We start from the raw sequence: 14,461 nt of genomic DNA, 5'->3' as shown, positions 1-14,461 counted from the left end.
TTGAAGAACAAAACAATGAATTGTGGATACTTCCAATGGTTGGATGACCTCTGTGATGTGGCTGTGGATATTGATCCATAGTGCACGGAGGCTACACCAACAGATGCTAATGGGTCACTAATTTGGAAGCTAAAGAAGAAGGTTCTCAAGTATGAAGAAATAATTAAGAACCTGGAAATTTTATGTGCAATATTGGTGCCATTGTTAGTATTGACCTTTATTAGACTTGTTCTTAGAAAGTAGTGTTGATGAAGGTGATTTGCATGTAATGTAACTCATATTTTGTTAGTAATGAAATCCTTTTGAGTTATTTTTGCAATCTTTAGTACAATTTGACATCATATTGAGCAATTCCAAAATGAGTAAACAAATGGAAAAGGACAAATGGCTAGAGTAATAATTAAAGGGTTAATTGCGCCATATAGCCTAACATTTGAATGAATTTTTAGTTCTAGCCCAAACTTGATTTTTTACCTGAGATATCCCAACGTTGACGTGTTGGTTTCACATCTAGCCCGACGTAACTTTCCGTCCAAAATTGACAGAATTGCACACTTGGCACATTAATTTTGTAACACATGTAAGCAACGTTATAAAATTAACGTGCCACGTGTGCAATTCCGTCAATTTTGGACGGAAAGTTAGCGTTGGGCTAGATGTGAAACCAACACATCAACGTTGGGATATCTCAGGTAAAAAATCAAGTTTGGGCTAGAACTAAAAATTCATTCAAACGTTAGGCTATATGGCGCAATTATCCCATAATTAAATAACATGTAAAAGTCATTGCAATTACTTAAGTGGGAACCAATCACCACAATTACAAAATGGATCATACCTAATGTGTGTGACACGAGGAGATGACATCATTCATCTTGTAAAGTCACGTAGTTAAGGAATTTACAAAATGAATGGACTCCCTAGTGAAAAACAGCAAAAGCCATCCATCAACCTTCTTTCTTCAACTTCCTTGTGAAAAATAGCAATAAGGAATTTACAAAATGAATGGACTCCCTAGTGAAAAACAGCAAAAGCCATCCATCAACCTTCTTTCTTCAACTTCCTTGTGAAAAATAGCAAAAGTCATCCATCAACTTCCTTTCTTTCCATCCAAAATCTACCCAAACACCATCCAAAATCCAGTCAAAACCATCCAAAATCCATCCAACATTCATCCAAACTGAATATAAAATTCGGCTTCAATATCAACCAGAAGACATCCAAAATCCATCCCCTCACCTATCAGCCACACTTTTAGCATCATTTTCTAGGTTCATGTAGGAGGCCTTGGTGTTTTTGGGTTCATGGTGGTTGCAAACCTCTGAGCAGTTGCATCCCTAGCACCTTGGATGGTTCCCATTGTGATAGGGGCAGTGGTAGGGGCCCTCATGACAAGTCTTAACTGAGTTGGTCTGAATGCAGTACCACCTAGGGCTCGGGAGGGGGCCTCATGACAAGTCTTAACTGAGTTGGTCTGAATGCAATTCCACCTGGAAAGTTGAGTTGCATTCCACAAGCGCATTAGTTGAGGCAAACCTCTCCGTGGCATTAGGATTATGTAAAAACCTCTCATTTGTGTCATCACCAAAAATTATACCTATGTGGTTCTATAGTTAGTTTGAGAGAGCTGCGATGACTGAGGTTGGACAGAGTTGTCTGACATGTTCATTACATTTGGACCAAATTATCCCTCCTAAGCTTCCTGATTACCAACATCTTTAACTAGTATATCATTTGGCCCATGATATGGCACATCAGATGCCATTGGTTTCTCGGCTGCAGCTAATGAAGAAGATATGTTAGCCTTGCAACTGGACTTTTTATGTCCACCTTGTTTACACCTTAAGCACCTAGGGGACCAAGCTTCCTCTTCACCCTGTGAGAATAAGAACTTTCTTCTGGTGCCTTGTTTCTCTTGGTTTTTTGTTTGCCTTGTTTTCTTTTTTTAATGGAAGGTTGGATCAAGTAGTAGCCGGTTCTCTCTCAAAATGCCTCACCAGCATAAGGTTGATGTAGTGAGAGTATATCAACAGAATAGTCTCCTTGATGAGCCAATTGTTGACAAATTGTTCAGGCTTCTAACCATTTTGGTCCATGCCGGCAATGGCATGCTCGCAAGGAATGTCAGATAAGTGCCAAGATCAACATGAGCAGTTACTCTTGTCTAAGTCAACGGCACATTATGAATAGGGAAGGCAGGTTACCTCAAGCTTTGCCCTATTAGGATCCCCTGCCTAGTGAGGAATTCAATATATTGACTTATGCTTCAATATGTCCAACTTAGATTGTACTTGTTTGCAGAAGGGACCTAGGCTCTTAGCAATTATAGTCTGTGCCTTCACCACCTTATTTGTAATATACATCCTCATACCTTCGAGTAATGTAATTATTGGCTTACTTCTATATTTGAGAATTGCCCCTATTGAACTGCTCACACAAGTTGCAAGTGACTACCTGATTCTTTATGAAGGTATCAAATGCTGACCTTATTCACTTATCTGCAGAGATGTCCTTCAACCATTGTGCATCATCTTTACCCCAGCTCTCAACCACCTTAATGGCTTCATCATAAGTGTTGCTTTGTGGTTGATTTAGCACACTCCCAAAATGTTCTCAGGAAGTTTGGGGCCTTCCATTTGTTGATGAAGTTAGCCCTAATATTTCTGCAACATAATAACTATAATGCACCAGAACAGACTAACTGCACTGTTGTCAGCACCCCATTTTGGCTCACCGATTCAAATTACATTATCAGCAATGATCCAAGCTATGACTTGAGTAGAGTACAGAAAAACGGCTTAACAAAGCAGAAAATCACTATTCATCCTCAAGTCGGCGAAATCGGGCAAATGACACATGCATATGACAGAAAGACTCCAGGAGTCACCAAAAGGCAACAGAGCGACCAGAGAGCTCAACAATGTCCAAAATCGGCATTTTCAGTATATCACACGGACGGTACTATTTTCCGATAGTTTCGCTCAATCGTCGGAAGATAGCCAATATTGGACTTCAAAAATCCACTTCAATGGCAAGCAGATGAAAAGTGTCTCCAAAGGCATTTTGCAAATCATCTGCTCTATACAGAACAACTTTCTGTATACAGACAACTTTTCGGTGGAAGTCCAAAAATGCCGGTTTCCTGGAGAAAAGTTAATTCCAAATGTCATATTCGGCATGCTCCACCAACACACAGAGCATGAACAATGCTTCAGATTGTCTCTTGGAAGTCACACAGACACTTCAAATGATTTCCGAGCGGCAAAACAAGCATACCCTTCTTCAGAAGAGCATAGCCGGAGACTGGTCTGATGGAATTACGACAAATGAAGTTCATACCGCATTGCCCTAAAAACTCTAGCGGACATTCACAATTGGGCAAAACAGACAGCAAAACGCTTATCAGTTTCCCGAGTAACCTCCGAGGAGCGGAAATGGCCATTTTCAGTGGAAATGCATATCCGGAGGTCCTTTTTACAGAAACTTGACGCCGGGTGTCTATCCTACACCATGCTAGCCTTCTCAGGGCTCAACGTGGAATCGTTGGAATAAATCACACGACTCATCTAGACCTCCCGAGCAATGCTTTAGAGGTCTCAGATACACTTTTCAAGTCCTTGGAGGTCTGATCTCGACAAACAGAGATTACAGTAATCTCCGGAGTGCCCAAGCAACTCAGAAATCATTCTGAGAAATCTAGTTTCGGCCTCCTAGTACGTCTTCGGCCTCACGTTAGCATTACTGGCTTAAGGGATAATTGTTCACGTTGTTTGACAATTTATGTCAAAATGACCAACGTGAGACACAGACACAAGATATGCTGTCAGAAGCGGACAACTTCGCTCTGGTCATCTGCAATGAGCAAAATCGGCTTCCGAGTCTCACACACATCTGGGACATTTCTCCATGAAAAATGTCAATCTCGGGCTCATTAACTCCGTTTTCTCGCGTATATCGACAATTCGACGTTCAATTCGAACCACGAACTTCGAATGCGCGACCAATCGAAACCCGAGCTTTCTCCCGGTTTCTCCTCACGAGCCGTGGGGTCCACGGGCTGCCCAAGAGCAATCACCCCTTTGCCCCAAACAATTCGGCCTTATCCTCTTCCTCTCTTGCACACTTGCACCAAAATATCTTTAGTCTTTCTATTCAACACTCAAGCCATCAACTCCATCTCCATCAATGCATTTGGATCTTCCTCATCAATGCAATGGAAGAAGTCTTCATCCTTATCTTGATTAAAAAATTCGGATTCCACTAATCCATGGCCCTAATTGCACTTTTTTTCACTAATCTTGCACTTAAGCTTTCCTATATATTGTCCAAATGTCATTAACTTAATCATACACCTTCAAGCACTCTCTCTCTAGCATTTCTCACTCAAACAAAAGCTCTCAAACTCTCGAGGAGTTCAGCAAAAATCGCAGCAAGCAAGAACCACCCAAAAACCAAGCAAAACACTCAAGACTTAAGTCGGAATCCATCCCGACTTAAATCCAAACTTCACCAAACTTCATATCCCACATGTTTTTGACCCCCTTTATCCATTTCGGAGCTTAGATTTTAAGTTTGAAGCCTCTAAGCCATAGAACCAGCCTTGAACAAAATCGGGATAGATTTGGTCCTTCTCGGGTCAAAAATGTCAAACCGGGTTTCAAGCCTTTCCAAGTCGGTTTGAGCTACCAAAACCCATCAAACACCTCCCCACACAACCCTAGGGTGTCAAGGAGTCAAGAAATCCAAGAAAAACCCGTCGGTTTAACCCCAGGAAGAAGAAACAGCCCGACTGCCCAGTCGGGTCGAAATTTCTGACTGTTTGTACGGTTTTCTTGCAGATCGGGTCGATCCATGACTCTTTTCGGAAAACGACCACCACAGCCACCTCCGGAGGTGAGTTAGCAGTCGGGAGCCTCCGTGGCGACATCCGACCCGACTTGTGCCAGTCGGGTCCGAAATTCCAGACGTGCTCTGTTTTGGGTGATTTTTGTAGGACTGTACGGGTCGACCCGACAACTCTGGGAACAAACGACCACCACGGTCACCTAGAGGGGTCCCTTGGTTATCCAAGGCCGCCGACCTTGCCTCAAAATTCCATCGGGAGCCTCCGTGGCGACGTCCGACTCGACTTGTGCCAGTCGGGTCTGTCCACCATTCCATTCGGGTCTGTTTGGTGCCATTCGGGTCTGTTCAACGGAAAACAGCCCAAACCTGACCCATCAACGGTCCAACCCGACTCTTGAAGGTACCATCCCGCATCTCGGGACTAGGTATGACCATTCCCGACTTAGAGGAGTTAGGACTTTTACATTATTGTTGTGTTTATGGAGTTTTAAGGGGTTTTAAGCATGATTTTAATTATGCAATTTCCTTATTACACCATGCATGTTTATCATCGTTTAACGTGCTAGTATGTCGGGAAATATTTAAATCGAAGTCGAGGAAACTATCCCGACCCGGAAAAGCCGAGATCATTCGGGTTAACCTCTCCATGAGGTAACCTAGAGCATTCTTGACCTTTTTGGGTCAATACCGGATTCCTTTGCCCCGATTTAAATTGTTTCCTGAGTTTTATTGTTTTTCTCACATCCATGAAGTCGGTATTGCTTTATCGATTCCTTAAATAATATGTTTGTGCATGTTTGCATGTTTGAATGTGTTATTTAAAATCATGATAATACCGACTTTCGTTTAATCGTGTTATTTAACATGTTTGATGTTTGAGCAAGCGAGAAACGATTCAAAACAAGACGGGGAAAACTCGTGAAACCAAATACAAGCCATGAGACCTCTCGGCTTTCTCCAAGGAGAATAGGCCGAGAGTCTCATGGAGTTATTCGAGTTCCATGAGGCTTCCTCTTCCCGTTTTAAATCCGTTCTCGGATTTCGTGTAATTTGCAAGTTCAATTACATCGAGAATTTCACATGAAATGTCTTTCCAAACCAAAATATGCATGGATTCGCAATTCGGAGACCCTTTCGGGCCTATTAGGACCAAAGGGTGTTTCGGCCATCGTTGGCCGAATCATCCTCGGTCTTTCTTGACCCGTCTTGGTCGCCGAGTCACGAATTGTTTTTACAATTAATGCATTCGGCACAACCCTTAAGCATTAATTCCACAAACGGGTTAATCGGGATGCTCACATGATTAAACCCACTTCACACTGATAAGGTTTACACGAATTGACCATTAATTGATAACTCGCGTCGATGAGTTGTCAAATGACGTTGGTGCCCTTTTCAAACTTATCAATTTCAAAACCCGAAATGCGCGGTCCATGTAGCATGGACGTCTGAAAAGGGCTTCTGTGTCTCAACTTGAGTTTTTACCTGATTCCAGGTAACTTAGGTCAGGATACAGAAGATCTTTCTAGATCACTTCCGGGCAGATTGACCGGTTCTTTGGCTTTTTCGGGGTTCTTGCACAACCCTGGACGATCCAGGGAATTGGTCGACACCGGCTACAGGTCGAGGTGGCCCGCAGTGCGATGTTTCCCCTTTTTTGAAAACAATTTTCAAATAAAGGGAAAAATCGTCTTTTCACAATTCAGCGACACCCTTAGGGTTAGCATGACAAAAACACTACAGTACGGGATAAGAATGGGCTACCTGTTCAGGTGCAGGTTCATCTGCATAGCCTTTTCTTATCTAACTGATGAGTTTCTGTCATCCTAACATAGACTCGGGTAACTAGAACGGTTATCTCTGTCAGAAAACATGCAAAATGCTGATTAACCTTTCACTCGACCTAACCAAACAGTAGATAATGGTTAGGAGGAATTCTAGATTCCAAATCTAGAGTCAAAACACTAGTTTGGCTAATTCAGTGGAAATTCAGTGTCACAATACAGAACAATTGTAAAAGCAATCCACACACATGAGATTTGACTCTTTTTGTCAAGTTCTCAAAACAAAGCCGAATGCTAAAACATTGGCACGTGCTTGCTTGTCTAGGGTAGGATTTGCATGCCAAAATACCCCGGATTAACAACTTGTTAAAACACGTACACTCGATAATAACAAGCACCTTGTCTGTTATTTACCTGTTGCGTGTTATCTTTCCGCACCTGTTTGCCATGCTGGTCGAGCCTGATCCCTAGGCCGAATAATATTAGGGTTCAACGCCCTAATCATCGATCACAGGGTCCAACGCCCTAATCAACACTCACATGGTCCAACGCCCTATTTAGTGAGAGCGTGCATTGAATTTCAGTTCTTCGGTCTTTTCCCTAAACTCACGGTGAGTTAGAGCGGAATAATAACCGAACGAGAGTCGACTGGAATTCGGCCATTTGTAATTTTTATTTATTGTTTTCGAGAGCATTGTAAGGACTTTTATTTTGTACATTTGTTCTGTAAGAATTTCAGTCGGTGAGCGAACGGTCCGAGAGTCGAATTAATCGAATCGGTCTAATGCTTGCCCAGACACAAGTAAATCCAAGATCTCACGGTTTTTGGTTCACGCTGGGATTCAACCTCCATGGTTCGATGAACTGTAACGCAAGATTGTGAACCAACTCCCCGACATACGGGTTTACTTCTCTCTCGGCTTCTCAACCGACATCGTTTAATTCACCGAATCTCCGGTGTCAAAACGTGCGAGCCGAGTGCAGCTTAATTCATGAGGTAAATCATAAAACATGCAAGCCTAGCAAATTAGAGTACCGAAAGGGCGTGCGGGATATAGGCCCGCACGTAACATGAACCCCCGAACACGGATTTTCCGGTTCCGCACATATCAATACCTTAACGACAAACTAGGTGTTCCATACCCCTAGACCCGGGTAACTTATCCGCCCTCGACCTTCGGGTCGTAAAATGATAAGTGGCGACTCCTTCTCTCACGCGTGTCCGTCACGCGTCCCCACGGGAAGGTGGACACTCCCAAGCCGCGCGATCCAAAAGCGCGCAATGCGGGCCCCGACAAGAGTCCACATTCGGGTCCGTACAACTGCACCCTTCAGACCTTACATTTGAAATGATGCTATCCAGTTAGAGTGGGAAAGAATGTATTTGACGTACTTTTACACATTTGAAGTACTACTTAATGTACCGAATGATTCAATCAAGGGCATATTTGATGTAAACAGCTAATTCAAGGTTAATTTTCATGCATACATGCAATAATGGTACGAAATGTTACCTTTTGCATGTCAAAGATGAAAGCGTTATCTTTTCTCTACTGGATCTCCCACATCATTCACTAGGTTTTCCCAAAACCATCTCCAATTGTCTTTATTTTCAACCTCTACAATGGCGGATGCTATCACATAGAAAGAGTTGTTACCATCCTGACTCACAGCGGTTAGCAACTGTCTCCTATTATCCCTCGAGGAAGCAATCATTCAACCCAATCAAGGGTCTACACCCTGCCATAAACCCCTATTTGCAAGCATCCAAGCAGGTATACATCTTATTGAACTCATGAGTATAAGGTGTGCATTGCAAGGCTATAGTTGAACCTAGATTCCCCGTCAACAATTCATTAGCATAATCACGCAACTTTGCATATTACTCTTTCTCTTCCCCTTCCAATATTTGGCGAGCCAATTTCAAAGCCCTAAACATCATGACATCATTCATCTTTACTCCGTAGTGATGAATCATAAAATCATATGCTGCTTTCCCATTTAAGTTTGGTTGAGTCCTGACAGTTGGGACCGGCTTCAAAATTATCCATTCCCTTGTTGTTAGCATGTTAGTCAACATTTTAGCACATGTGTATTGAGGAATAAAAGTTTTCCCCTAAAAGATATTGAGGACCTTGTTTTCTAAGCACAGTACGGCTTAAGGACATCCTGCAGTAGAATCATTATCATTCTTCTTGCCCTTGCCCTTATTGTCCTTGTCCCTCTCAGCACACTACCTTCACCATCTCACTATCATTTTTCACACACTCAACTTCCATCCCAATTGAGTTATTCAAATCACTCGCAGCATTCTTGAATATCTCCAAACTCTGAAATTTCATCCCTACAGTCATATCAACCTACTCAGTATCATCAGTATTGAAAGTTGGATATCTGCTCTCATCATCTGAATCTTTCTCATGGACTGGCTTCAACTCATCTATTTCTTAGCCCTCATTTATCTGATCATCTTCACTGGCAAGGACTTCCTGGGTTGTACTATGTGCAGTAGCAGCAACAGTTGTGGATGGTCCCGCTGCACTAGTTCCATCCATCTCAAGAATTTTTCTAGCAAACATTTTCTCTCTCAGCAGCAGTCATATCCTTGAATCTTCCTTTGGTCTTATATCCTTCTCTTATGGGTTTGGGGTTGCTTTTGGATATTGAATAAGTAATTCTCACCATGCACTTTTTCTTCGCTCTTTAACCAGAGTGTTGTTGCTTGTACTCTTTCGCCACCTTCACCTTCACCTCTTCTTCTTCCCTCATGGAACTCATCAAGTCCAGAGTTAGTGGATGCCAAGAACTCAACATAATCATCCTTTCCATTCTACTTTTTTGCTTCACGCCTATCTTGTAAGTGTTATCCTCTGTAGTGTCATCATTTGAAGTGTTCTCCATAACATACTCTTCATGATGACCTTCTTGTTGCACTCTCAAGCTGTCTAACCTCCTCTAAAGTAGCTTCTTTTACCACATTTATTGGCAAATGCTAAAAGTACAAGTGTACCTCTCTCGCGGGCTCATCGACTTCAGCAAATATATTAAACAGCATTCTTGCATCATCATTATCATCAAGAGGTTCAATCGGAGCCTCAAGATGAGATTTTGATCATAGCAAGCACTAGGTTTTCTTTTAAATTTATAACCAACCATTCCTTCAATCTCTTCTACAGTGAACCTATCAATATCTCGGTTCTTCTTCACTTCGACCACACCACCATCATATCTCAACATAGAGTCCCTAACAAACCTCCCATCATGATGCATAATCACATCACGTCCTAAACATTCCCTCTCCCATGTAGATCATAGAAAACTAAACTACAGTTTACAACCCTAAATGACAAAGTGCACATAGAGAGACCAGTAACCAAATGAGGGTAACACACACTGTCACGATCACATAAAGGATCTCAACTTTCACTTAAATATCACTAAAAACAATAGCTCCCGAGAGAAAGTGAAAGATATTGTGAGAAATATATCGGCTTGTGAATGAATTTGGGATCTGAGTCTATGATCAGGACAATCACTGCTCGTTCCTCTAGCGAAACTGATGTTGCTCCCAAAAAAAAATCTCAACCTTCACTCAAATATCAATCAAAACAGTAGCTTCTGAGAGAAAGTGACAAATACTAAGAGAAATACCTTGGCTCACAGATGAATCTGGAATCTGAGTCCATGATTGGGACAACCACGGCTCCTGCCTCAAGCGAAACCAATGTTGCTCTCCAAGAGAATTTCCCGCCTCGCTCAGAGAAGAAGAACAATTTTGGAGGGAGTCAGATAGAGTGGGAGAGAGAGGGAGTTATGAGCGAGAAACAAATTTAAGAGAGGGAAGTAAAGAGAGAGAAGACAAATGCACAAATGGACAAAAGGAAATAAGGCAATTTTTTAATTTAAAAACCCACAAATTTAATTTTAAGAGAAAATGCATGAAAATGTGTTAGTAGGATCAAATAGCTGCAAACACTGTTTTCCATCCAAGGCTAACGGTTGACCGGACAGAGCGACGGAGGGATTGATTTGATGTGACAGATGATTAAATTGATGTCATAATAGACCAAATTGATGTGATAAAGAACCAATTTGATGTAAGAGAGCACAAATTTGATATTACAGAGGACGAATTTAATATTACAGATGACTAATTTGATGTAAATTTCTTGCAAGGGACTCGTTTGCTGCAAGTCATCTATCTCAGGGACAAGATTGATATTTAACTCGCAAACATTGTGCCTTTTAATGCATTTACCCTATACTATTATTATAAATAGCAAACATTTGCAAATTATACATATGTTCTTGCAACAAATTTGACATAGATTTGAAATTGACTGCAGATCACCATTTACCAAAAAAAAAAATTGACTGCAGATGTTGGGTCCTTTTACACAGTTCCTTCATATCCTAAATAATAAGTGTTGTTAACTTGTTATGAATAACTACAACGAAGAAATACCTTCCTATTAAATATGCATTTCCCAAATTACTATTTGAAAACATTTGACGCTGAGATGACAAACTATTCGCACGCGGCGTTAATTGTAACAAATAATTGTACAGGTCCGACTGCCGCATCAGCAAATAAAATTAGAATAAGACAAAATTATAGAATGAAAGGAAAGCAGGGTTGATCATTAGCCCCTGAAACTATTTAACATCCAGCTCCCCTTAGAAACATATAATCTGTATCTCATAAAGACTCTACACGAAGCGCGACCCTCGCCCTGCCCACGCCCACAATCATGGAGCGGCCGAGGTACCAATTGGTTGACAGGACACCACTTGACCATTACACAAAAAAGGAAAACAACGGAAGAAAAAGAATCCCACCTTTGGCGATAAGGAAAGGTGGCCTTACGTGGTGTAAAAATGAACGCAGAGGTTTTCAACTTCACTAAGCAAAAAGCTCACCACATAAAGAAAATGACGCAAAACAAACGTCTCACTTGTGAGTCGGCGGAAAAGAACCTGGAAAAGAGCATAAACCAACTAAAATGATGAGGATCGTTGCAGATTCAATTGAGACAATGGACTGCAAGAGCCAAAAACTATTCCGAAAGCAAGCAAAAGACGTAACTCATTCATCAGAGTTCTCTCCATCTACACTGAAACTGCGACTCCTTCGAACTCAATCCACAAGCAGCAGACTCATTGTAACTTGTACGCATTCCTCATCATTTAACAACTATAAATCATAAACTGTAATAAGAGTTCAAGCTTTGGACCCCCAAAATCCATTCATTACCATCAAAATGATAGTACAATTGCTTATGGAAGTCCAAACTAGAGGAATATACAAAAGAACTTCTGACCCCTCTCCTCTATCCAATCAAAATGCATCCAATTGTGGAGACTCACTACGTAGTATGTACCAATCACAAGTATCTTTGGAGTTCACAGATACGACACTTCCTAATTACGCAAATGAAAAAGAAAGATCCACTTAGCTATCAGCAGCCCTGAAGACAGTCAGCAAAGCTAGGAACAGGTTGACAATATCGAGGTACAATGACACAGCAGCCCATATATATTCGTCGTATGTGAAGCGCTTGATGAGGTTGTCTGTGTCATATACGATGTATCCGCAGAAAATGATGGCTGCCAAGCACCCATAGATCATCACGGAGATCTTTCCTAGGGGGAAGAGGATCTGCACTCGCCATGACAGAATGAAAGTAAGATCAAGAGTCAAATTGATTAAAACAGATGATTCAAGGTCATCAAGCATTTCATCCACACGTACCTGGATCAATGCAAACACCATGAGCACAATGAGAGCACCGAACAAGAAGGGTCCAAGGAAATTGAAGTCCTGTCCTCTTTTCGCAGCCCAGAATGTGTAGAGAGTGAGGCCAACAACTACCGCGGCCGTCAAGATAACTGCTTCCAGGATAACTTTTCCTGTCACCAAGCAAAACACACTCCCCATGAGCTTTAAGCACAATCACTTGACATCATTACCCAAGACTAATAAATCTATAAAAGAACACATGAAACTATATCTTAAGGTGACGAAAGCAAAATCAAACACCAGCATAAAGATCAATTTAACAATTTTCTTGATGAAACTACCGCATCTGCTGAGTAATAGAGATTTCACATTATTTTCTTGTAGAAAAGCAATGAAAAATTACATCGACCATCAAGAGGTCAATTTCCTTTTACCAATCCCAATTGTCAAATGATTCAATCAAATTACACACATCTGTAATGTTTCAACGAAAATTCTAAAAGATGCAGAACTTACCACTTGTAAAAGCACAAGTTAATCCGATGGCGAAAGCGAGAGTAACAGTGAAAATCCCCAGGAGAAGGTAATTAACGGGATGCCGTTGGTGATAGTAATACAACGGGCACAATACTGCAATGAGACAAATTAACACCATCATCCCAAAGATCCAATCAGACAAATTAACCGAACCATAAAGATTTTCCCTATATGGAATTTCTCGGTTTTGTTCTACAGGAACAAGCTCGGCTATACAATTACCAATGGAGGGTTTCATTCATTTCCGATTTATTATGGTAACATAGTTCCTCATAGAATTCAAAACCTGAAGCTACAATATCCAGATTTTCCTTCATAACTTGCTACATTATCGGCAGATGCCCCTTTACCAATCGGTTTTCGCACGAAATATCAAAAGAAGATTAAAAATGATCCCCTCAGTGACAATTTTCCACTCCAATTTCGGAAAAGAAAGAACAGAATTTCTCGATTTTTAACCGCTTTCGGTTTCTTTCAACAGGAGAACAAGGAAAATAGCACTTTCGAGAAAAAACAACAGAAACGTACTAATGAAGGGGATGATGATGAGGACGATGTAGAGGGCCAAGCCAGCGGTGGTGGTGACGAAGAAGGTGGCGATGGGGCGCACGGTCACGACGACGGCGGCAACGGCGATGGTGAGGAGCAGCTGGAGGGCGACGATGGAGTATACCTTGCGGATGAAGCCCCACCGGAGCTCCGGGCTCTCCAGCATCATCGGGTACAAGGGCCTCGCCCCCGACTCGACATCGCCGTTCTTCCCGAAAGGCTGGTTCCACATCGGAGGAGAGGAATCGGTCGGCCGGCCGACGATACCGCGGGGTTTGGGGATCGGAGAAGGAAGGCCTTGAGGATGATCAGAATGAGAGGGGAACGTTGCCGTTTCAATCGGATTAGGGATTTTCGATTTGATTCCGCTAAGTTTATTCCTTTGGGTCGAAGGGAGGGGAAAGGTCTCGATGCTTCGCGTAATATCGGAGGTATGTGGCGCGGTGGCTTCCGGATTCGCCACGTGGCATGATCTGGCTGATCGGGCCATCGCGTCATGAACGAGGAGGAGGAAAACCGCAACTGCGTGAACCGGGTGCATGAATGGGTTGTGGTGGACCCGGGTTGCGTATTTTCCAATTTCCATGGGCTGTTGTTACCGACCCACCAGGGGGTCCTGGGCTTCGCATTTTTTTTTTAATAAGAAAAGTAGATTTTGAGCCTTTACAGAATTTTTGAAATATTGAATTTTATGGAAATGCTTCTGGATTCGCCATAGGCATACCGGTCGATCCAATTCCCTCCCCCTACAGGAAACTGGTCTTGGATATATAAATGCTTAGCTATCCGGAAAATACAACACTTCATCCGGTTATGCTGTCATGAAAAATTGGCAATTCGTGCCAAACTTGCTGCCACAGGCATACCGGTCGATTCAGGTTGCCCCATATGTTATTGCCGGGAACAGACAATCCAACACATTATGAGAGAGTGTCCTCTAGCTCGTGATTTTTCGGAAAGCGCCAATATGCCTTCATCCAAGCGAGCTACCTTCTCCATTCCATTC

At 42.1% G+C, this 14,461-nt stretch overlaps 1 protein-coding gene across 1 annotated transcript; it reads right to left on the bottom strand.

The window, feature by feature from the left end:
- Positions 1-11,812: 11,812 nt before the first annotated feature.
- On the bottom strand, positions 11,813-14,044 carry LOC116189629 (protein LIFEGUARD 2-like). Its single transcript, XM_031519381.1, has 4 exons — positions 13,435-14,044; positions 12,886-12,999; positions 12,382-12,539; positions 11,813-12,288 (listed from the first exon to the last, which is right to left on the bottom strand). Exons 1-4 carry the CDS (start codon positions 14,039-14,041, stop codon positions 12,082-12,084), a joined length of 1,086 nt encoding a protein of 361 aa, XP_031375241.1. The 5' UTR covers positions 14,042-14,044; the 3' UTR covers positions 11,813-12,081.
- Positions 14,045-14,461: the final 417 nt, after the last annotated feature.

The sequence above is a fragment of the Punica granatum genome, chromosome 8 (genome assembly GCF_007655135.1).
Source record: "Punica granatum isolate Tunisia-2019 chromosome 8, ASM765513v2, whole genome shotgun sequence".
Taxonomy (NCBI): Eukaryota; Viridiplantae; Streptophyta; class Magnoliopsida; order Myrtales; family Lythraceae; genus Punica; species Punica granatum.
This window is presented reverse-complemented; position numbering and strand designations above follow the sequence as displayed.